At 53.8% G+C, this 22,195-nt stretch overlaps 1 protein-coding gene across 5 annotated transcripts in view; it reads right to left on the minus strand.

The window, feature by feature from the left end:
* Nucleotides 1–22,195, minus strand: part of nectin1b (nectin cell adhesion molecule 1b) — a 131,958-nt gene that overhangs the window by 19,916 nt on the left and 89,847 nt on the right. For 3 of the 5 annotated variants that reach the window (XM_086164729.1, XM_086164731.1, XM_086164730.1), the window contains exons 6-7: nt 5,359–5,506; nt 3,333–3,403 (exon numbers count right to left, since the gene is read on the minus strand). In XM_086164729.1, the coding sequence (XP_086020855.1) occupies nt 3,333–3,403; nt 5,359–5,506 (219 nt within the window). The remainder of the gene's footprint in view (nt 1–3,332; nt 3,404–5,358; nt 5,507–22,195) is intronic. The other 2 variants (XM_086164732.1, XM_086164734.1) reach the window with 1 other exon arrangement.

A 22,195-nucleotide genomic window follows, 5' to 3' on the forward strand; every position in this document is an offset into this window, starting at 1 on the left:
GTCCACATAGACACATTCACCCCTTGTTTTTGGACTGAAGAACACCAAGAACCCACAGAAGGAGAACCCGGTCGATCAAGATACTGACGACGGAGAACCTGAGGGAAATCGTGCGAGTCGTGGAACTCGGGGAACCCGAGGAACCTGCTGCAGATAATCTGTGTCGCACCCGTTTGGTTTTCTTAAACAAACAAATTGCTTTTGCTTCCATTTCCTCTAATTTACCACCTTCGGGGAAAACAGCTGCCTTCCAGCTCCATCAGCAGGTTAAAGTAAATCCACCAGGAAGAAGGTCCCCGTTTGCACCGGTGAGTCTCCACGTTCTCCTCGTGTCTGCATGGGGTTCCTCAGGGTTCTCCAGGTTCCTCACAAAGCCCAAAAAGGAGGGTCATCGGTGACCCGACTTAAGAGGGTGACTTGTATGCTCCTGCGCGCTGCCCTGTTATTGACCGGTGACTGGTTCGGGGTGAACCACCCCTCTTGTCCAATCACAGCTGGGATAGGCTCAAGCCCCGCCCCCACAACCCTGACATAAGCGGCGTGGATAATGAATGTATGGATGAGTGAATGAACGGGTACTTTCTTCTTTCCATGCGTGCAAACACCGGCCGAAAGCCCAAACAAACCCCCTTCCCGTGTTTATTTGCACCACGTCACAAACGCCGGCGATAAAACTGTCAGCGCCGCTCATGGTCACGTGACATTCGGACGCACCCCGAGAGGCCGATAAAGATTTAATCCGTGCCAAAACAAAAAAACGCCGAGTCGGAAGAAATCGCCGTTTCACGAGTCGATCGCCGACTGTTTACCTCCCGGGCGGTCGTGATTCCCCCGGCGCGCCTTCGCAAGCCGCTCCGGATGAATTATTGAATGACCCCGTTTTCCCGAGCCGAGCGAACTCCGCATCCGTGTCACGACGCGTCGGCGCGAGGAAAAAACAAAAACGTTCGCGAACGCCGCAAACGAACCGGGGTCATGGGAACGCGCGCGTCATTTTGGAGCGATGGCGCGTGTTAGCGATAGCGAAGGGAAGTCTGCGCGGCTTTAAATATTTATCAGAACTGCTTCATTTCGTGATATATACTCCGGGATATGGCGTCTAAAATATTCATGCGAACAACAACCGATCCTCGCCGCCCGCAGAAATATCATTGGCTGACGGTTCGGGAATTAATGTTGCCTCTTCGCGGCATCATTAATCAGATCGGCGTTCGGCATCGGACGCCTTGAGCGCCAGTGTCGTTCTGCGCGGCGGATAGAGGAGGAAGCCCGGGCTCGGGGTGGCGGCGCGTGGGCCGGCGGTGTTAGCGTAGCACGGACGCTAATGAACGCCGACAAGCATCACGAGCCTGCGGCGAGCAGGGAACCGTGAGCGACATCCGAGCCCTGCATCTTCTCCTTCTTCCACGTCCACCTTGGAGAGCCGTCCCCCTCCGCACGCTCCCACGCTAGCTGAAAGCACGGAGGCTAGAATCCTCCGCCGCGCGCGTCGCTATCAAATACAAAGGTGGCCTTTTTACAAGGTGCTCGGAAACATCCCCGGTGACGGTAGCGGCTTCGCGGCGGCGACCGTCCTCGCCTTGCGCCGCCGCCCCGGGCAGCTCCTTCGCCGCCTCCTATCGATTTCTCTTGATCGCAATCTTAGCCGGCAATCTAAATGCTAATGATACTTTTAATTGCAAAGAACGGGATAAATGTTATTTGATCTTCGGCAGGCAATTACTTCCGCGCTTTTGTTCTCGCTCCCGGTCTTTGTTTGTCTTTTTTTTTTTTTTTTTTGTCTTCCCGGACAACAATTACCCCGACAGCAACCTCCGCATCTCCGAGAGAAGATGCTGGATAAAAAGTGCTCGCGGCGTTTCTTTCTGTCCACCGCTAGCATAGTTAGCAGGTTAGCAGACCCGTGGCTTTGACACACCTTGAGCATACCGAGGGCTTCTGACAGACGGCTTTCCGACAGATGGAGACAAAGCACCCGTTCACTTGGCTTTTATTGTTTGCCTTTTCTTTCACAAACAGTTTTGGACCGAGAGGGTCAAAGACATCAACCACAACACACTTTGGTCTTAAAAAGCTACAGAGCGTTGAACAGCGAGTCACCAGGTCCCACATTTAAAGGTGTCCACACAGTTAGCAAGGACAAACAGGCAAAAAGAAAAGAAAACACAGGTTTGGAATCGTCATCCCGTTTGCAGACGACACTGTGCAGTTCGCGCCAGAGGCGTTTGGCAAGTTCAGACCCAAAAGGCGTTTTTTATCCCGCGATCGTCCATCGACATTCCGCACGCCGCCGCCCCCCGCGCACACATTCGGCGTCAAGGATGGAAGGGGGGTACGGGGTCGTCCTGCTGATATTTTTCAACATTTACCAGGAGTTGAATGATTCGGGCGCCGGCGCAACACCCTTGCGAGGCGACATGTCGGGAGGTGGGATGAACCGATTTGGAGTCCCATCATGTGCCGATGATTGCGGGGGAACGGAAGAGGCGCGACTGCCGGCGCAGTCGGGCGTGTTATCGTTTGCTTGATTAACAGTTCGTCGACATGCGGAATTAATCAGCCGTCCCCCGCCTTCATCCTCATCCCCGTATAAAACTACGAAATCCCCCAATCCCTGCTTCCCTTCGCGGCAACAACACAAACACAAAACATTCACTTGAAGTTTATCTGCATTCACAAATAAAATGAATCGGACGGGAGGGGTTTTTTTTGGGGGGGGTCCGAGTCACAGATTCACCACGATGAGCGTCACATGCGGCGGGAGACGGCGACGACACCGACAAGACACCGATGGGACTCCCCATGCACTTTGCTCGGAGGCGGTCATGCACATAGAAGGCGGTGTTCAGGCGGTTTCGGGGGGTGAAAGGGGAAGAGGTTGCACGAAAACGGTCCGTCAGGCGAAGATCGTCGTTGTATGTTTTTGGGGGCGAATCTTGACACGAGGGTTGGAAATTTCCTCCGGATTAGCAGCTCTGGTTAGCGTGTTCCCAGATTAGGACGGCGCTGTTTCGCCCCCAGAAACCTTGTGGGATCTAAAAACCAGCGCTAGTGTACTTCTTGGGGACGCTAGCTCGGTTAGCTTAATTTAACTGGGCTTTTTGCAAAAGTCAAGGTTTTTTTTTTTTTCAACTTGCAGCGGAGATGTTTGACTTGAACCTCAAGCATCTCGGTTTTCCTCGGGGGAAAATCCCGGGAACCCGCGGCGCCCTCTCACAGCGGCGTGCTCAGGTACGTCACTTGCAGGCCACCATTGCATGCGGGCAACAGAATGGAGGATCCGGGGGGGCAGGGGTCGGTGGGGGACAGACCGGGGTCGGGTGCCTCTACTTTCCTTGTGGGGGACTCTGGCTTCTCCGGAGCCTGTGTCACACAACTATCAGCGACAGCAGCAACAGCAATGCTGGGGGAGGGGAGCGGGAAAACAGAGAGCAGTTACTTCGGCGTCAGACTGAGAAAGAAAGACAGATTAGCAAGAGGGGATGGAGAAAGAGCCGGGAGTCGGTATGCTTTCGGTCGTCTTGAAAAGTGCGGCGGCGGAGGCGGAGCCGGGGCGAAAGCACGGAAAAACCCAAAACGAAAGTGGCGGGGCTTGATGTTAGCATCGCCGCTAAATCAATTAGAAGAACCTGGAAGGGAAGGTGGGGGAGGGTGGAGGGTGTGTGTGTGTGTTGGGGGGGGGGTTTAAAATAAGCAATGTAATCTCATCCTTTGAGTTGATTAAGGGCCCCTGCCCACCATCAGCCAGATCCCACCCTCCACCCTCCACCCCCGCGGTTGTTTTGGTAATATTCCCAGGGAGGAAGGCAGCCAACCCCCTGCACAGCAGCTCCATTCCCATGGTAGGAGGGCGAGGGGGGGGCGAGGGGGGGCGAGGGGGCGCTTTGCAAACTGTATATAACCGTTGGAATCACGGAAAAAAAAAAAAAAAAAAACCCTGACAAGCGCCAGGCTGCCTGTGGACGCCAGGTGTTTCAGACAAAGGCAATTAGCGGGAACGCAACTTTCGGCGCCAACTTCCACTTGTTTCTGTTTCGCATTTGCGCGACGTTCCCCGGCGATTCCCCGCCGAAGACGGCGACGGCTGTCGATTCAACACGGGGGGCGGCGAGGAGGACGAGGGGGTTGGAGGTTCTCGACCCCGGAGTCTGTTTTCTCTAAACTACATCCTCTGTTTCCAGGCGACAGCTGGCAGCTGAGGCGACGGTCACAGCCTTTGGTTTGCGACGGAGAAGCGAAATACCCTAGTTGTCGCGGGGGGGCGGGGGCGGGGGGGCACAGGAAGTGACGGTAAGCAAAGATAAAATCGTCTCGGACGCCGGTCGCGTGATTGCGAGCGTTTTCTTCACCCCAGGAACCACATCGGCTCAGTTTTGGACGTGTCGATGTCACCTGCGCTAATGTCTTGCTAGCGACACGGTTGTTTTTGCGAAGGACCAACTGCGCCCTTTTCCCAAAAACATAACAGGGTATTTACAGGATTGACAAATTCAATGCTCGACCCTTCCAGGAACACGCCGGCAAGGCGAATGAAACGTCGTCAGTGATTCTCAACGGATGCAAATGGAACTCTCAACGTGCTCCGGTAGCATCACGCTAACCGGATTCCCCCGGTTAGCGACCCCAAAAAGACGTCTCGCCCGGTTGAGACCCGGCAGATGGGTCAAATTTGAGATACGCAACGCGCTAATGTCGCTAGCACAGGTGCGGAAGAGGTTGTCGAAATGCAAACTAGCACATAAACGTCCCTTTTTATGACCTAAATTTGAAATTTAAATTAAACACCCCTGGATTATCCGCTGGAATCGATGATTCTGCTGGCGACGCAACGCCTGCCGCCGGCCAGCAGATGTCCGCGGCGCAATTCTCGCCGACAATGCGTGTTTTGGCAGGAAACAAGCGGCGTGACGTAGGAAGACACATCCAAAACCGGCTCCCATGAACGCATCGTTCGCTTGAAACCGTCCGACTCTCCGCCGTCTCCGTTTGAAACGACGACACGTCTTGCCACTTCCTGGCGCTCGTCGCTCCGCTACCGTCTTCGCCGAACGAATCCCGGGACTTTCAGGGAAGGACGCGAAATTCAGACGCCGCGCTGCAGTTCCCCTGTTCCGCCACCAGGGGGACGAAACAAACCACTGCAGCTCTTGCATCAGTGAAGAGGAGTGTTTTTGTTTTTTTGTAGCGTGTCCAACCGTCTCCACACACACACACACACACATGCATTTACTCCCCCTGAAAAAAGAGCTGTTTCGTCCCTTTCACAATGGCTTTCTGTCCATGATGGCCCGACCCTCCTAACCCCGCCTCCCCATTCCCCACCATTTTCTCCACCGCCGGCGGCGGCCGGGTACTCACAGGTCATTATCCGTCTCCGTGCGGGTCTTCTGTTGCCGCCGATGGACCATGAAAATGGTGACGGCCACGCCGACGATGAGCCCGATGGCCACCACGCCGCCCAGGACTCCGATGACGCCTCCCGGCGGCCCCTGCGGCAGCGGCTTCTCTGCGGAGGGGAAGCGCAGAAACGACGGCGTCAGGTCTGAACTTTGAAAACTTGGAACGTGCCGGAGTGTCCTCGGGCAACACGTCGGAAACCCTTGATATGATGCTTTCATTCGTTCGCTGTGAGGAGAGCCTAGCTTAGCTTAGCTGTCATAGGCTAAGGTTCCTCACAAAGCCCAAAAAGGAGGGTCATCAGTGACCCGACTTAAGAGGGTGACTTGTATGCTCCTGCGCGCTGCCCTGTTATTGACTGGTGACTGGTTCGGGGTGAACCACCCCTCTTAGACACAAACAAACTGGCGGTGTGCTTGTAGCGTAGCGGCGGTTGTACGTTCCATGTTGTTTACGGCAGTGATTCTTAACCAAACTTGGGCCCCGAGCGCCACCTCGTGGGCCGCAAACAAAAAATCTGTTTTGTACGTGTGGGCCGCGAGGCTGCGGGACGCAATAACAACTCCCGACCATGTAGCGACGCTAACGCATCAGTCAGTTGCTACTTTAACCAGCTCCATAAATAAGGAGACACTCAGCTAGCTGGAAACAAACAAGATGGAGAAATATTTAAAATGAAAAAACGAAGACGACCCCCCGCCAAAAAGGAAATTTTGCGCAAGTACAATCCCGACTTGATTAAGTTCGGCTTCGTAAACGGAGGTAGCGCCGAGTGTGTGGAGTGTGTGTTAACGCTGGCTAACGAAGCACTAAAGCCGTCAAAACTACACCTGGAGACCGAGCATCCGACGCTTGTGGGAAAGCCGGTGGAATTTTTCAAGAGAAAAGAAGACGGGCTGCAGATGCAGAAAAGATGGATCGTGTCGCTGACTGGCAACGCTAAACGTGCAATGAAAGCTAGCTAGCTCGTAAACTGTAAGCGGATTTAGTTTATTGAATTGAATACAAATCAACCCAAGAGTGAGATAATTATAACCCTATACAGTGTATATATATTAAATAATACATATTAAATAATATAATTAATAATAATATATATTAAAATTATATTTAATGGGCCCTGGGCCACTCTGTACTGAAAAAAATGGGCCTCAGGGTCAGAAAGGTTAAGAACCCCTGGTTTACGGCCTTTCAGTTAGCTAACCCTCCTAAAAGTGCTAGTGCTAGAAGAGCATCCGCGCTAGAAAATGTTAGCTAAACCCGAGAACGGTGTTGGTGTTACAACGACGCGGCTAAGTCAACCATCTGTTCGATCCTGGAGGACAAAGATGAGCTAAAGACGGCTGATGTGGCTAAAAGGGCGACGACATTAACAAAGCAAAGTATTTTCAGTTCGGATGAATCAAAAACAGCTTGCTAGCGATTGTGTTAGCGTTAGCGTTAGCGTTAGCGAGGGTCTCATATGTGAGAAAGCTTTACTTTTGTTGATTTAGTGGAACCGCCGAGGGCAAGCGCTGGCAAGAAGAGAAAGAACACCAGAAACACAGAAATTATTCAGGTTTCCTTTAATTCCTGACTGTTTGGCAGGCATTTTTAAACCCTTTAAAAATATTTCAAAAGAACGCAGCGTGTTTTTGATGCAGGACGACGGATCGATGGGATTTTCATCGACGTCGACGGGAAACATTCGTTCGGTTCGCGAACATTTCGGTTCACCTCGATCGTTCGGGTCATTCTTTTCGCCGAAAGTCTCGAAAACCATCCGAATCGGTCACCGGGTGAACGTCCGAGCGCCGGACCGGAATTTCCAAAAGCACAACCCGACCGGCCCGTTGTCCCGTCGTCCCTGGCGACGGATACCGCACAGCCGCGGCATGTCCAACGCGACCGCCGCCGCCGCCGCCGCCTGGATTTGACAGCGAACCCGCCCGCGCCCAGAACCACGACGTGCACGCCGTTCGATGTCGGATTAGGCGGCGGCGGCGGGGAGAAGCATCGCCTTCACCGTTTCCACAGGCGGCCAGTGAGCGCTTTAAATATTCCGTGTGTTTAGAGCCTGACGAATTCATGAATCGGACTCGGTCAGCAAAACACTGCAGAGTGTTGACGTTACACACACACACACACACACACACACACACACACACACACACGGCCGTCAGCTTCGGGGAATGAAAGGCACAGCAGAGAGCTAACATTCTTGTTATTGACAGGACTTTTATTTTTATGCGGCGGCGTTGGGCCGCGCTCGGCCTCCACTTCATATTTGGAAGCGACTCGTCTAAGACTTTCTTATTTTATTATCATTATCATTTTGTGTGTGTGTGTGTGTGTGTGTGTGTGTGTGTGTGTGTGTGTGTGGACTGTCAAACAGCATCTCCGACAAGCCCCAGAGGGAGCGCTGAAGCACCGGAGAAATATTGGAGGATAAATACCTTTTGACGCCAGCGTATAATTGCTTTGGCTGAGCGCATTGAAAAAAAAATAAATAAAAAAAAATAAATTAAAAAAAAAAAAAAAAAAAAATCATCTCCTTGATTTGATGTGAAATGATCTGAGGGATAATTAGATCATTAGGCGTCTGAATGTTATCCATCTGCTGCAACAGAAGACTGTCGGACCTGGAGGTCGTACGCCAGCGAGGCACCTTCGGGTCCCGTCGCACCTTGCGATGCTCGGATCGGGGGTACAGTGGGGTCGCCTTAGAAGGGGGACCCCACTGTACCCCCTCTGGTGGTGCGGAGGTCCAACCTGAGATGGTTGAATTTACCGAAGAGGGAACATCTGGTGCGGAAGCCAGGTGTAAAAATGAATTCTCCTCACATTTCAGAGGAGGTTTGGGACGCCCAGAGCGGGCCTCCTTGTTTGGATGTGCTTCTAGGAGACCCCTGGAGAGTCGGAGAAGCTACCGGTGGACGCCCGAGGTGATGAAGGCCATGGCTTCGAGAAAGGAGACCTTCGAGGCCTTTGCCCGAAAGCTACAGATGAAACCTGGGGCGCAAGAAGCACGGCAGCCTCGGTATCTGCGGACGTACACATGGCTCGGAGATACCAGGAGCAAAGTTGCCTAGGGGGGACTCATCTTTCCACGGTGGAAGCAGAGCGGGGCTACACTTGGAGAAACTCCTATGAGGCGAGCCTCCTTCCGGGCCTTGCCTTCGAGGCTCTCGGAGGAACTCAGACATCTGCAGGAAGTTCGGAGTGCTCAGGAGGCATCTGGTTCTCTGGCCGGAGGTCCTTCAGTAGCACCCGAAACATTGGAGGGATCAGATCCCAGACCTGACCCGGAGTCCACCTCCAGAAGGACTCGGTCGACCCTCCTTCACGGACTTGCGATCCGAGCGACGTCGGCGAGCGCCAAATCCGCCGTTTATCTGCTACCGCAGAAGACAAATGGCCGCCGGTCCCCTGACGACCGCCTCCGTCTTGTCCAGACTCGTGTCGGGTGTTCCCGATAAAGGACACGTATCCCTTTTTTGTCGGGCAGAATGGGAGCTTGTATCTGCGTCCGAAAAAGCCGCGGCGTGTGTCGCGTCTTTCAAAAGGCCTTTTGAGAGGCGCCAGGGGAGCAGTCAGGTGTGAGGCGGGGCCGGCGATAGTCGCACAATCTCCGCTTTGAAAAGGCAAGCCTATCTCCTGCCCTCATGATGTCTCCATTATTATCCGGCCGTCCTTTCCCGGCGGCAACAGGGAAAGGCGTCGCTCCCAGAGGGCCTCTTCTCAACAGCCTCCCGTGATTCACAGCCCATAATGATAAACACACAAAGGACTGTTTCACAATGGCGGGCAGGTTACGCCGCCTCCAGTTGGACCTCCGCCGGCTTTAACTCAGCGATTACACATTGTGTCCGTCACATTGTCGCGTGATACAACGCCACCGCTGCTCTAATTTCCCGCCTTCCGGGGAACTTAAAAGCGGCGCGCTGGAAAAAAAAATAAAATAAGGGGGGCGAGTAAACACCCGGCGATGCACTTCAATGGAAGCAGATAGGCAGCGGCTCTGGAGGAAAGGGGCGTGAATTGGATCGGGCGGTAACTCGGCAACAGATAAGGTCGGACTCCCGCCGTTGTCTCGGCGCACCGCGCTGCGCTAAGCCAGCGGGCTGAATTTCACGGGCCCTTAAATGCAAATGCCAGACACAATAGCGTGTTGCAAAACGTGCGCAGGAGTGGACCGGGATCAGGATGCAATTTCCAACGTGGAAGAGCCTCGGGGCGCTCGGAGACCATCTGCCGCTCGGCCCGAGCGACTGAAGATTTCATGAAAGATTAAAAGCCCTGATTTCCCCGAACACGGGTTCTGCGTTATGGCGTTCCGGTGGACGACGAAACGGAAAGCGATGCCGATCACGATACGCCGTCGCAGGGGTTCACCGTCGGGGCGGGAACAACCAAAACGAGCTGGCGAGCTGGCGAGCCGGGGAACACCAACCGGCCCCGGAGTCCGACCAATCAGAGCAGAGATAACCCGGGCCGCAAACGGGAGCAATCGGCAAGTGCAAAATTAGGAGGTTATTTATGTCGCGGGGGATCCCGAGTTCCCGCTGAGAACCATAACGAGAAGTCAGACGTTGGAGATTCAGTGCCCGGAGTTGGGATGCTATTAAGAAAAAGCGGTAGAGGCAGGAAATGGGCCAGTGGGGATCGCGGCGCTCGGCTGAGTTCTCTCCGGCGCGAAGCCTCCCGCATCCTTCCTGAGACAGAGTGTCGACTCACGTCGCCTCCTGGCGCCCGAGAAAGCCATTATTTCGCCAAACAACCCCCTGTGCGCTTCACACAACAGGCGGCAAACGAAGAAGGCTTTCTCCTAATTGAATAAACAGCCTGTCGCAAAACGTCCTCCATTTTGACGTCCGCCAGCGGCGAGGGCTACGGCGTCGCTACCCCTTCCCCTCCCCCGGCCCTCGGGCGTTTAATCCCCGCAGAGCTGCTTCCTGCAAGGAGGAGCAGGAGAATACATGAGCCGAAGCGCTGGAAAGGCAATATCTTCTAAACCATTAAAGTACATCCCAAAATAAGATGCCCAGTTCTGCGCGCTAGCGACGGTAGAAATAACCGGAACCTCCGAGCCTCTTGTTTTAGTCACATCCATCCATGTGAACTCAGCAGCACCATGTGACCTTCTGCTTTGGGAAAAGGCGTCTGACCCCGAGCAGAGTAACGTGCCATGAAGAGGCCGAGGACACTTCCTGAAATACGGCATTTATTTATAGATTTCTGCGTTCATCAGGAAGAGTACCTGGTACTGCTTTAGAGCTGTGGCGCTGTGGTAGCTTGGTTTGGGGTTCATCTACCATCTCCTACCATCTACATACTGAAGTGTCCTTTGGCAAGAAACTGAAACTCGAGTTGCCCCGGTGGTCTAGTTAGTGTCTTAAACAGCAGCTCTGCAAACATGGCTGTGGAAATGGGAGAAGGTTATCTAGTAAAATGTGCTATACAAGTGGAGACCATTTAGCACTAGTACAAGCTACCTGCTAATTTTGCTCTTGGGGAAGTTCTCAGCATCATGTCCACAGACCGCCGGCCCACGAAAGGCCAGAGTGTTGCCACTGAGCGCTCGGGCCCCACCATTTTTAAAGAGTATCCACGTCAGCATGGCTGCTGCTGCGCCTTGCCGCCTGTAGCCTCAGACCAAGCAAGGGTTCACCATCGCCTCCACGTCCCCCATCAGTAAGTGTCGCCAAGGAAAACCCCGCCATGATATTTTGCCCAAAGTTTAGAAGTACAATGAAATAATGGAACACCCAAACCCAGACACACCGGAACTGTGCGATGGAAAAAGGTAATATGTTTGTGATTGACAGCTGAGCCGTCCGGGTTAAACCCTGCCTCCCGACCACACTCTCATCTGGGATTGGCTCAAGCTCGCCTTCCTAGAGCCCGTTGTCAAGGAGGAGCGGAAAATCGGTCCGAACGTTAAAGATAAATTGCTTTAATAGCACTGAATTATATAAATAGGAGAAGCCGTTTGTACTTTTACTATTTGCACTCTATCAGCCAATAGGGTACTTTGTCGCGGTAACCTGTGAAATGACTCCAAACTACATAATTCTACCACTTACACCGGCTATTTGTGCGTTTTCCCCTCTAACGCGTCATGATGCGCCGTGATTTGCGAATTGTAAAGCGACTCTTGTAGAGCGATACCCTCTCCGATAAGGAACGCCGCCTCCGTCGGGTGTCTGAACGGTCGGGGGGGGTCGCGAGACGAACAAACACTGCAACTCCCGTCACCGCGAGCCGTCTTTAAAGCACCAACACCTGGAACTAAATGACGACTTCACCTCCTTCGATTTTCCTCCGCGGCGTTGGGGAAACCGCCGCGAAAATCTGACAGACGGAAAAAAAAAAAAAAAAAAAAAAAATCCACTGTTGTTAAAGCAGGTCTGGCGGCTGCCATTGATTTTCAATAAGCGGCGTCCGCTGTCAACCCGACAGCGCGCACACGTCCGAAACCGGCGGGCGTGACCTTGGAGTATCGGCGAGGCCGCGTCGGGACTCGTCGCATATGGCGGCGGCGGCGCCTGCAACTCCAACCTTTGCGACCGGTGGGGTTCACACCCGCGGGCACGTAGCTAGCGCCTTTTCTAGCGCTAGCATCGGGGGCGAGCGCTTCCAGGTGAGCCGGTAACATCCTCACCCGCCGAAAGGAACGGATCGTCCTGGAATTGATTCCGCCGTAGCTTTCTTTTGCTGCGAATGAATCCGAACCTGCGCAGGGGGCGACCCAAGCCGGGCGTGAAGAGTCAATCTGCATTCTCAAGAGCCGACACCAAAACAGGGCTCCGGCGTTTCCCCCCAGTTCGCGTAAGAAGGTGTTAGTCACACATACCGGCGCGGTATGGGATGAGGCGCGGAGGCCAGAGGGCGATCGGCCACCGCGAGGCGCCCGACTCCGACCGCTCCAAATCCAATCTGTCACAGAGCAGCGGGAACTAAATGGAAGCAGGTTTTTTCTTTTCCTTTTCCAGCCGAGAGAAGGCTTGTACCTGCTGTGGATCCGGTATGCTCCATCGCACCCTGGCAAGAGGGACGGAGGTCGGCGCCGCCGATTCGATCGAGCGGCGGCGTTTTATTGGCGATGAATCTCATGAGAAGATTCTGACAAGAATCCAAGAGAGGATGTGATTTTCCTGGCACGCCTTCCCCCCTCGCTCGCCGATCGGAAACCGTAGTTGCGATCTCGACCGGAGGGGGCGCCGCGCCGACGGCGGTTTGGTTCTCCAAGCGGACAGATTGAGAGTCTGGCGACGGCGCCTCGCCAGCCGCCTGCACCCGGTGCCAGTCCGAAACGACCACCTGTTCCAAAAACGGCGCAGTCGCCACGTCTTCCTGCATCGGTAGCCAGGCGGCGGCGGCGGCGGCGGCGGCGAAGGGCCATCCTTTATCTGCCTCCTCAGGAGCGGCGCGTCGGAGGTTAACGTCCGGCCCGCTGGCGATTCCGTTCTTTCCCGACGCCCCTTCATTTCCGCGACGGCTAAACGCCGCATGCCCCAATAAAGGGGAGAGGAATTCGGTTTAATGGACTTCATAAATCTGTATTTCATGCTGCCAAGTCCAAGTGACACATGCTGTTTCTTCTGCTTCCCCCTCCCGCGCCGGCTTGGTAATCTCGTTAAAGTTCAGTGTTTCCAGAGCTGCCTCCTCCGGGAGCGGCGCGTCTTCCTGATGCCATCTTCTTTTCCGCAGTCCCCCCCTTCCCCCCCCCTCCGGCAGTCTGCTTCCCCTCACTCGGGGTAACTCGGGGGGCGGTGGGAGGAGGGGTTGGGGTGCAGTCGCCTTCCTACCTTGTTCTGAGAAGGGCGGCACTTCATTATGCGCAAATTGTTCACAAATGGCTGGTGCTTATGAAGACGAACCAAGTCCATTACAGCGCTAAGTGTTTCGAATTTGCACCGCCGCCATCGGGGGGGTAAAGGGGTCCACCTGACCCCGGGGGTCGCCGCTCGACGATTGACCCTTCAACTGAAAACACCAGTGTCTTTTCTGCGTAGTAGCCCAACTGGCCTTGCTCGAATGGTACTCTTCCGGCCTCGGGAGCGCCGGTCAACAGGAAGTACCAACGTTGCTAACGACGATTCAGAGGACGTGGGCGCCGAGCAACATCAGCTCTGATTGGAGGGTTACCGGAGGGGGCGGAGCCTCAATCGCAGGGACTCCGAAGCCGCACATACCCTTTCCTACTTCGTCTAAGCGCCTTGTCTCAAACCATGGTGCCAAGCAGGGTCACGACCTTGACCCCCACAACAAAGTAGCCTAGCCACTGATGGCTAGCTGTAAGCTAGCTCCCACAGGTCCTGTTCCAAGGTAGGAGGCCACGACGGTACGCTACTGAGCATGTGCGGGAGAAACTCCGGCGCCACTTGCGGACATATACCCTTTACTTCTTTCGCGCAGGGAGGTGGGTGGCTGGGAGGAGGGGAGGGAGCAGCAGCCAATCACAGCGCTAGTAGACGGCGTGGGGGGGGGGGGCGACACGTGCCGGTTCACCTCTGCGGGATTCGGCATGAATTCGGAAATATAATACGCAAATGTTCCCGGAATGGACTGTTTGTGTTCCCAAGTCTGTGATTCCTGAACACACACACACACACACACACACACACACACACATGCATGCCTGAAACCTCAGCAGCCGTCTGTGTCTCAGCTCTCTGAAATTCTAATTCCATTCCTCCCCTCGCAACTCCCCTGTCAACGGATCGCTCCTCGCTCGCTCTGGTCCACCCGATTGATTATTGATTATCGCTATTTCACGGTGTTCGACGTACCGAATCGGGAGCGGGAAGGCGAATCCGCCGGTGGATTAACGTCATTTACACATCTGAACCCCCCCACCGGCCCTCAGGGGGGCCATTAGTCAAAATCAGCACCGCGAGGCCCGGCTGGATATGAACAAACTGCGGTGATTGATCGTCCGAACCCGGAAAAGTTGAGTCCGAACTCAATGAGCTCCATCAATAAGCCGACCGGCGCCGCCCCTTGTTTGGGCGAGGGGGCCGATCCGGTCACGCTCGCTGTAAATATACGGGTTCGCTATGATTGATTTAGAAGCGGTTGGCGCGAAGGGGGCGGGGCTTTTTGAAAAGGAACAAATGCTCCTGGTTAGCACCTAGCATGGCAGCTCTTTTAGCGAAAGTAGTCCGGCGGGCTTTACCGTGATTGGACGGCACCCGAGCGCACCATCGATCATCCACGGGATGGTTTTCCAGTTTCCAGGCGTCGCCGAGGACACACACACATCGATGCCAAAAAACAACCGGGTGATTCATGTTTACTTTTTTTGGCTAACCTGTTAGCTAAATGCCGGCACCACTTTTGTCATACTTGTACACACCGACGACAACAAAATGCGATACCTTCGGGTGGAAGGAGCGCTAAGGAGTCACGCCAGGTTGATCTTCTTGAGAAGATCACCCTTCCAAAAAAAACAAAAACAAAGCCCAGCGGCGAGAATAAATCTGCAGAGCGTCTCCTGGACCCCCTCCGCCGACCTCCAGGCGGCCCGGGGGCTTCTTTGCTTTCTCTTTCCTGTTTTTGTGACAAACAAAACAAACATGGCAGACGGAGCCGCGGGGGGGAAGAGCGTCCCGGAGATAACCGCCGCTCCCAGATCAGATCGGAGACGAGACTCAGGTAAACAAACTCGGCGGCGGCGAAGGGAGGGTTCGAAACTCCACCTTCTGGATGCAGACCGGAGTAGAAAACACAGATGAGATGTTAGCGATTAGCCCCGCCGGAATGCTAATTGTATCTTTGTCGTTTAGGGGGGCGCTGGATCTCAACCCCCTCCTGCAGGCGCTAACGCTAACTGAAACACACAACGCTCGTTTCAGAACCTGCTGACCCAGCACACACACCCCCCCCCTTCCCCTCCACACACACACACACACACTTACTGTAAACCACAATGCTACGGTTGTTACAGGAGCGATTTGCCCACGTTTATTTTATTTTTTGTTTGTTTTGTTTTATTTTCCCCATTCGGCCCACGTCCAGGGTGACGTCACCGCGGGAAGGACGCTCGTTGCGTCACGGAGAAGCGAAAATCAGCCCGTTAAGCTGCGATATTCTTGCAGAAAGTGGGGTTCGGAGGGGGAAGGGGGGGTTTAATGCAAACCAGATCCTCCATCTGATTCGGGGTTTGGGGGGCGGAGGAGGGGGTACTTCCACTCCGACCCTCCTCTTCGCTCACAGGAGCTTCCTCAACTCACATTTGCCCGACACCACATTACAGGGATGACTGTTGCAATTCTGCACGCATGCCGTCCAACACACACACACACACACACACACACACACACACACACCAGACTTTCAAAGTAATTTCATCCGAGCCCCTGACTTCCACCGCTAAACACTGACGTGGAATCTTAAGACTGCGCCGCGGTCACCGAGAACGATCTGTGGTCTAGCGGTGCTGTGTGTGTGTGTGTGTGTGTGTGTGTGTGTGTGTGTGTGTGTGTGTGTGAGGGGATCGGGGGGGCAGCAGCAGCAGCGGCAGCAGGGGGAAAGGAAAGAAAAAAAAAAAAAACAGCGATGAAAATTAAAGTTGCGCAAGTCGTTCCCTCCTAAATCAACGCGTCCCGAGCGGATTCTCCATCTTTGCGCTTCCAACGCCGGCGTGGAGAGAAACCTTCTCAAACCTTCTCCGACCATCAGACAAAGAGCTCATGAAGAACTCTGCCCTGCTGAGGGGCGGCTGGAGGCTACCGGGCCTGAAAGATTTACACAACCGCTCGCTTTCAGCTCCATTTGATGCGTCTTGGAAACCGCTCGATTGAGAAAGAATAAATAAAGAGAGGAGAAGAAGTGGAGGGGCTGAATGCTCCAGTAAAAACATGCTTTTTACCTCACACACACACACACACACACACACTTACAGGATCCAAGGTAAACACGCGTGACCTTAGCGCTACCTCCACGCGGGGGCGACCCGACTCACGCGGGTCGATCGCAGCGGAGCGCCGATTTGAAAGCGGTGATTATTATTCGTTCTTCTCCGCCGTGCTGTTTTTCATTTGTCTGGAGGGACGACGGTGGGGGTCGGAGGAGGGTTTTTTCGGGGGGGCGTGGAGGTGCCGCCCCCACGCCGCTCCTTATCCAGCTTCACAACAGGATCCTGGGAGAAGATCCGGCGCTGGGAAGTGGACCGCGGGACGACGGGAACGACCGCCGGGGCCGCCTTTCCAGTATTCATTCATTCATTCACTTGTTTTCAAGGTGGCGGAGGTCGGAAGGGGAGGGTCTACTTCCGCGGCTGTCATTGGGTAAGAAGTGGGGTTCATCCTTGAAGGTGGAGAACCTGGAGGAACCCCTAGCAGACACGCAGGAGAACACGGAGATGCTGTGAAGCTAAAAAGCTAAAGGTTAAAGGTTTGCTGGCTAGCTGATGCTAAAAGTATCCCTGCAAGCTCTGCTTGCCTCTTCATCTCCTCTAATGAGATGCCTGTGCTCCTCGGTGTCAACAGAGACGGCAAGCTGGAGAGGCAGCAACACACACACACACACACACACACACACACACACACACACACACAAGGAAAAGAAAATGCTGCAATACGAATTGAAAACGCCTCATCCAGATGCCTTCAAAGAGCTTGACTCCCTGGCAAGTCGCTGAACATGTATGCTCGCACACGCACAGATTTGCTGTGAAGCAGAAACATCTCAGAGGCTGGAGGAAAAAAAAGATGGGGGTTCTTTTCTTTTCTGTATCAATGTCCCACCACCGCCGCATCCATTACAGATCAGAGCGCCGCCGCCAACCGTCGGGCTGCGCTCCGGAGCGGGATGACGGCTGCAAACTGCCTCTTTGAATGCTGATCTTGTGGGATTCTTTTTTTTGGGGGGGGGAGGGAAGGGGGCACTCCGGCTAAACGGCACCCCGGCACCGAGCCAGTTTGCGCACCAACAAAAGGGAACTTTTCTCCGGAGGCCTCGGCGCCGCCGTTTGCAGCCGGGGGGCCGGACCCCGATGGCGGGGGTGGGTGGCGGGAGGCGGGGGCGGCGTCCGCCGAGCCTCAGAAGTAATCAGGCGTCTTGTCAGACACCGGGGAGAACTACATCGTCTTGGCGTGTTCTTCTCCCCCGCCGTTGCGTTCGGGCCTAACAGGCCCTAATACGGGAGCCGACGGCGCCTCGTCCCGAGTAATGACAATCAATTACAGGCAATTTGGAAGGCATTAAAAATTTGCGCGACGCCGCAGAAGGAGGAGAGGCGGCGGCGTGACGCGAGGTTACCCTCAGGTGCGCCGCCTTCCGGGTCCGGAGATACTCGCCGTCCAATTTGAGCGATTCCATTTGTGGCCAACTCCTATGCGGAGTCCCGCGAGGTGGTTCTGACGGGGTTTATTAAAAATGGGTTTAGCTTTAATTTTCGCCCGCCTAGGGTGCATGTGTGTGTGCACGTGTGTGTGTGTGTGTGTGTGTGTGTGTGTGAGCTTGCTATTCCACAGCTGGCAGCTGATCGTGTCACTCTTATCAATTATTGCACCTCAATCAAAAAGCTAATTTCAGAGGCGTCTCTGAGGACGACGTCGGCGTCTTCTGTGATTGAAGCAGCATCAATCTAAACCAGATACACGGAGTGTGTGTGTGTTGGTGTGTGTGTGTGAGTGTGTGTGTGTGTGTGTGTGTGTGTACCCCCAACACCTAGCTCCTCATCAGAGCTGGTATGTCTCCATCTATTGCAGTGTGAGTCACCCTGAAGCACCTACTGGCTTTCTAACAGACCAGGTTCTCGCCTGGACCCACCTGGACAATGTTCCTCAAGAGGGATCCTCTAGCAGAAGGTACTGAACCATCCTGGATCGAAGCGGAGGACATCTCCAAACGACTCACTGGAGATCCTGTGGGACTTCCTGTTCCAAGTGGAGAAACTGGTGATGGGAAGCCAACCGGCACAAAGCGGTGGTGGACAAGCAGCAGAGTGGTGGATGTGGAGGTCTCAAGACTCCAGAAAGATCTCTAAATCATGAGGGTCCAGAGGTTTGTGCTTGAATCTGCTGTGAAGGGGAAAGATTCTTGCCTGACAACGTCCCTTCGGCAGGTTTGGCACTACCAACCTTGCGGGCTACAGTCAGTGGCTTGACCTGCAGAGCCAAATCCAGGATGAACCTCCAAAAGTGATCCAAAACGACCTACCCAAGATCCTACAGGACTTCCAGTTCCGGACGGGCAAACTGCTGAAGAGGGACTCGGACAAGCAGCAGATGGTAGCCATGGAGGCGGAAGCGGCGATTCCAAGCTACAGTGCCATCTCAGAGCATACAAGTCCCCATACAAGTGACTTGGTGACCATACGAGTCACCAGCTGGTGACTACAAGCTACAGTGCCATCTCAGAGCATACAAGTCACCATACAAGTGACTTGGTGACCATACGAGTCACCAGCTTGGCACCACTTGTATGGTGACTTGTATGGTGACGAGCTGGTGATGGCCAGATGTAGGTATCTCAACTGACAACGACCCTCAGAAGAAGGAGCGCGAGACACTGGAGATGCACCGAGGCCTCCAGGAAGAGATAGCCTGTGAATGCTTAAACGGTCCCAGACATGTCGGGGTCGCCCGGAGTAGAAAACCTCAAGCTTGGGAGACTCAAGTAGGAACATCTGAGATCTCCACAAGAGCGCAATCATGGGAACATCTGGGCTCCAGAGCAGAATCCTCCGGTGGAGGACCTCGAAGGAGACACACCGGTACCCAGATGAAGCATATAAATGCTAAATAGCTATTTTGGATGTCCGAGTGGTCGCGGCTGGAAGTAGAAGGTGTGGAGAACCCCCGCCGCCCCCCCTCCGCCTTCGCCGAGGCGAGTCCAGATTGACTTTCCCGGCTGATTAATTACACCGACGGAGGGACGAGGAGCCGCGGCCCGACCCGACGCCCTCTGCGCCACACACACCGACGCGCACGTGTGTTTTAATTAAAGTCTGCGGAGGACACGGGCGGTCGGAGGTGTGTGTGAAAGGGTGGCGGTTTAATTTAGGAAAGGCGGTGTGAGGAATCGTCTTGTTTTTCGCCGTCTTCATTTCTGCCGCCTCTTATCTCGGTTTAAGCCCCGGCCGCCGAGCAGGTTATCTCCAAATTACCAGCAGAACTCATTTATTCTTCAATTGAATTAGATCCTACGGAGAGCGGCGAGGGGGAGGCGGCGAGGACGGCGTGGAAGGCCAGACCCTTCACAGAACAACCCACCCGGAGTGGACGTCCACAGACGGCGTGATTAGAACCGCCGCGTGAGCTGGATTAAACACCGACGCTTGTCCTCCTCCTTCAACCTTCTTTGTCCGTCACACACACACACACACACACACACACACACACACACACAGATATATATATATTGAGGCCGGTCGCCTCACGTGCACGAGCGGCGAACCCCCGGATGGCTGGCCGGAGCCGGCCTCCACCCAAAATGTCAAAAGTAATGATTGCGCGATGGTTTTGCTCTCGATGAAATGTCAGAGTTTTTTATTTTTTTATGTTTTTGGGGAGATAAAAAAATAGAAACAACACGGAGGGAGAATAAAAAAAAAAATAATAACAAGAAGGCAAAACTTTAGACACCCAGAGACGACAGGAAGTTCAATCCAAGAGAGCTGATTTCCTGTAATTTGACTGCTTGAGTGCTGGAAAATGAGAGTTTCCTGGGCTTTTGGTGATTAAAGTGTACACACACATACACACACACACACACACACACACACACACACACACACACACACACACACAGTCAGTTCCATGCATACACACTGAGACACAAAGAAAGATAGACACACAAACAGACACACACACACACATACAGAAAGACAAACAAGGTGTCACATACAAAACACACACACACACACGCACATGCACACGTATACACACACACACACACACACACACACACACACACACGCACATACAGTCAGTTCCATACATACACACTGTGACACAAAGTAAGATAGACACACAAACAGACAGACAGACACACACACACACACACACACACACACACACACATAGCGAGAGAGACAAACAAGGTGTAACATACAAAACACACACACACACACACACACACACAAATAGAGAGAGACAAACAAGGTGTGACATACAAAACACACACACACACAGTCAGTTGCATACACACACACACTGAGATACAAAGTAAGATAGACACACAAACAGACACACATACACACACACACACACACACATAGAGAGAGACAAACAAGGTGTCACATACAAAACACACACACACACACACACACACATACAGAGAGACAAACAAGGTGTAACATACAAAACACACACACACACATACAGAGAGACAAACAAAGTGTAACATACAAAACACACACACACACACAGTCAGTTACATACACACTCACTGAGACACAAAGTAAGATAGACACACACACACACACACACACACACACAGTTAGTTACATACACACACACTGAGACACAAAGTAAGATAGACACACACACACACATACACACACACACACACATACAGAAAGACAAACAAGGTGTGACATACAAAACACACACACACACACACACACACACACACACACACAGACACACACAGTCAGTTGCATACACACACACTGAGACACAAAGAAAGATAGACACACAAACAGACAGACACACACACACACCCACCCACACACACACCCACACACACACACACACACCCACACACACCCACACACACCTAGCACCCCCTGCTTCATGTTTTCCCCCATTAACACTTCAATGCCGACTCTCCCGCTCCACTTCCTGTTTCCGCCCCGCTCTCGTCCAATCAGCTCTCTGGATCCTCTCTCTCCCTCCGGAGATCTTCTCCTCCGGCGGCGGGAAAACCACCTCCCGAAGGAACGCCGCGTCGACCGCGCCGTTTCCCGGGAGGACCGGCCGGCCCGCCGTCGCCACGGCAACCGGAACGCCACCGATCCCGGTCTCTCGAAGTGAAGTTCAACACACCGGAGGATCCACCGGAGGATCCACCGGAGGATCCACCGGGGGATCCACCGGAGGATCCACCGGAGGATCCACCGGGGAACCCGGCGAGCAGAAGAAACCCGAGGAGATGCGGCCAACACAGATATCGGCGCCACAAAGAAAGAAGCCCGGATGTTTTAATACCGGCGCCTCATTACGGCCTCGCCGTGTTTCATTAAATTAGCGCTGCACTCAGACAAAGCTATTTTTAGCCGTCGGCCTTGGAGCCGCTGAGAAGCGCTTTTTGGATTTAATAAATACATATATATGTATTAAAAAAACATGAATCGAACCGGTAATTAAGTTTACTGGCAAACTCCACCGGTTCAGCGAGTGCCGGGATTTAACGCTTTAATCAGCCGAAGCTTCAGATCCACGTTCCATAATGAAATGGCCGTCGAATTAATGAGCTTCTGGGGTCCGTTTTCCCGTGTCGCCCTGCGGAACCCTGGCGAACCCTGGCGAACCCTGTGAAACCCTGCGGAACCCTGCGGAACCCTGCGGAACCGTGGCGAACCCTGCGGAACCGTGCAGAACCCTGTGGAACCATGCAGAACCCTGGCGAACCCTGTGGAACCTTGGGGAACCCTGCAGAACCCTGGTGAACCCCCTTGCAAACTCTGGTGAACCCTGGCAAACCCTGCAGAACCCTGGCGGACCATGTGGAACCCTGGCAAACCCTGTGGAGCCTTGTGGAGCCCTACAGAACCCTGTGGAACCCTGGCGATCCCTCAGGAACCCTGGCGAACCCTGCTGAACCCTGTGGAACCTTGGGGAACCCTAGGGAACCCTGTGGAACC

This window comes from Fistularia commersonii, chromosome 18 (assembly GCF_037954325.1).
Source record: "Fistularia commersonii isolate RoL2024-O1a breed Wild chromosome 18, RoL_Fcom_v1.0, whole genome shotgun sequence".
Classification (NCBI taxonomy): Eukaryota; Metazoa; Chordata; class Actinopteri; order Syngnathiformes; family Fistulariidae; genus Fistularia; species Fistularia commersonii.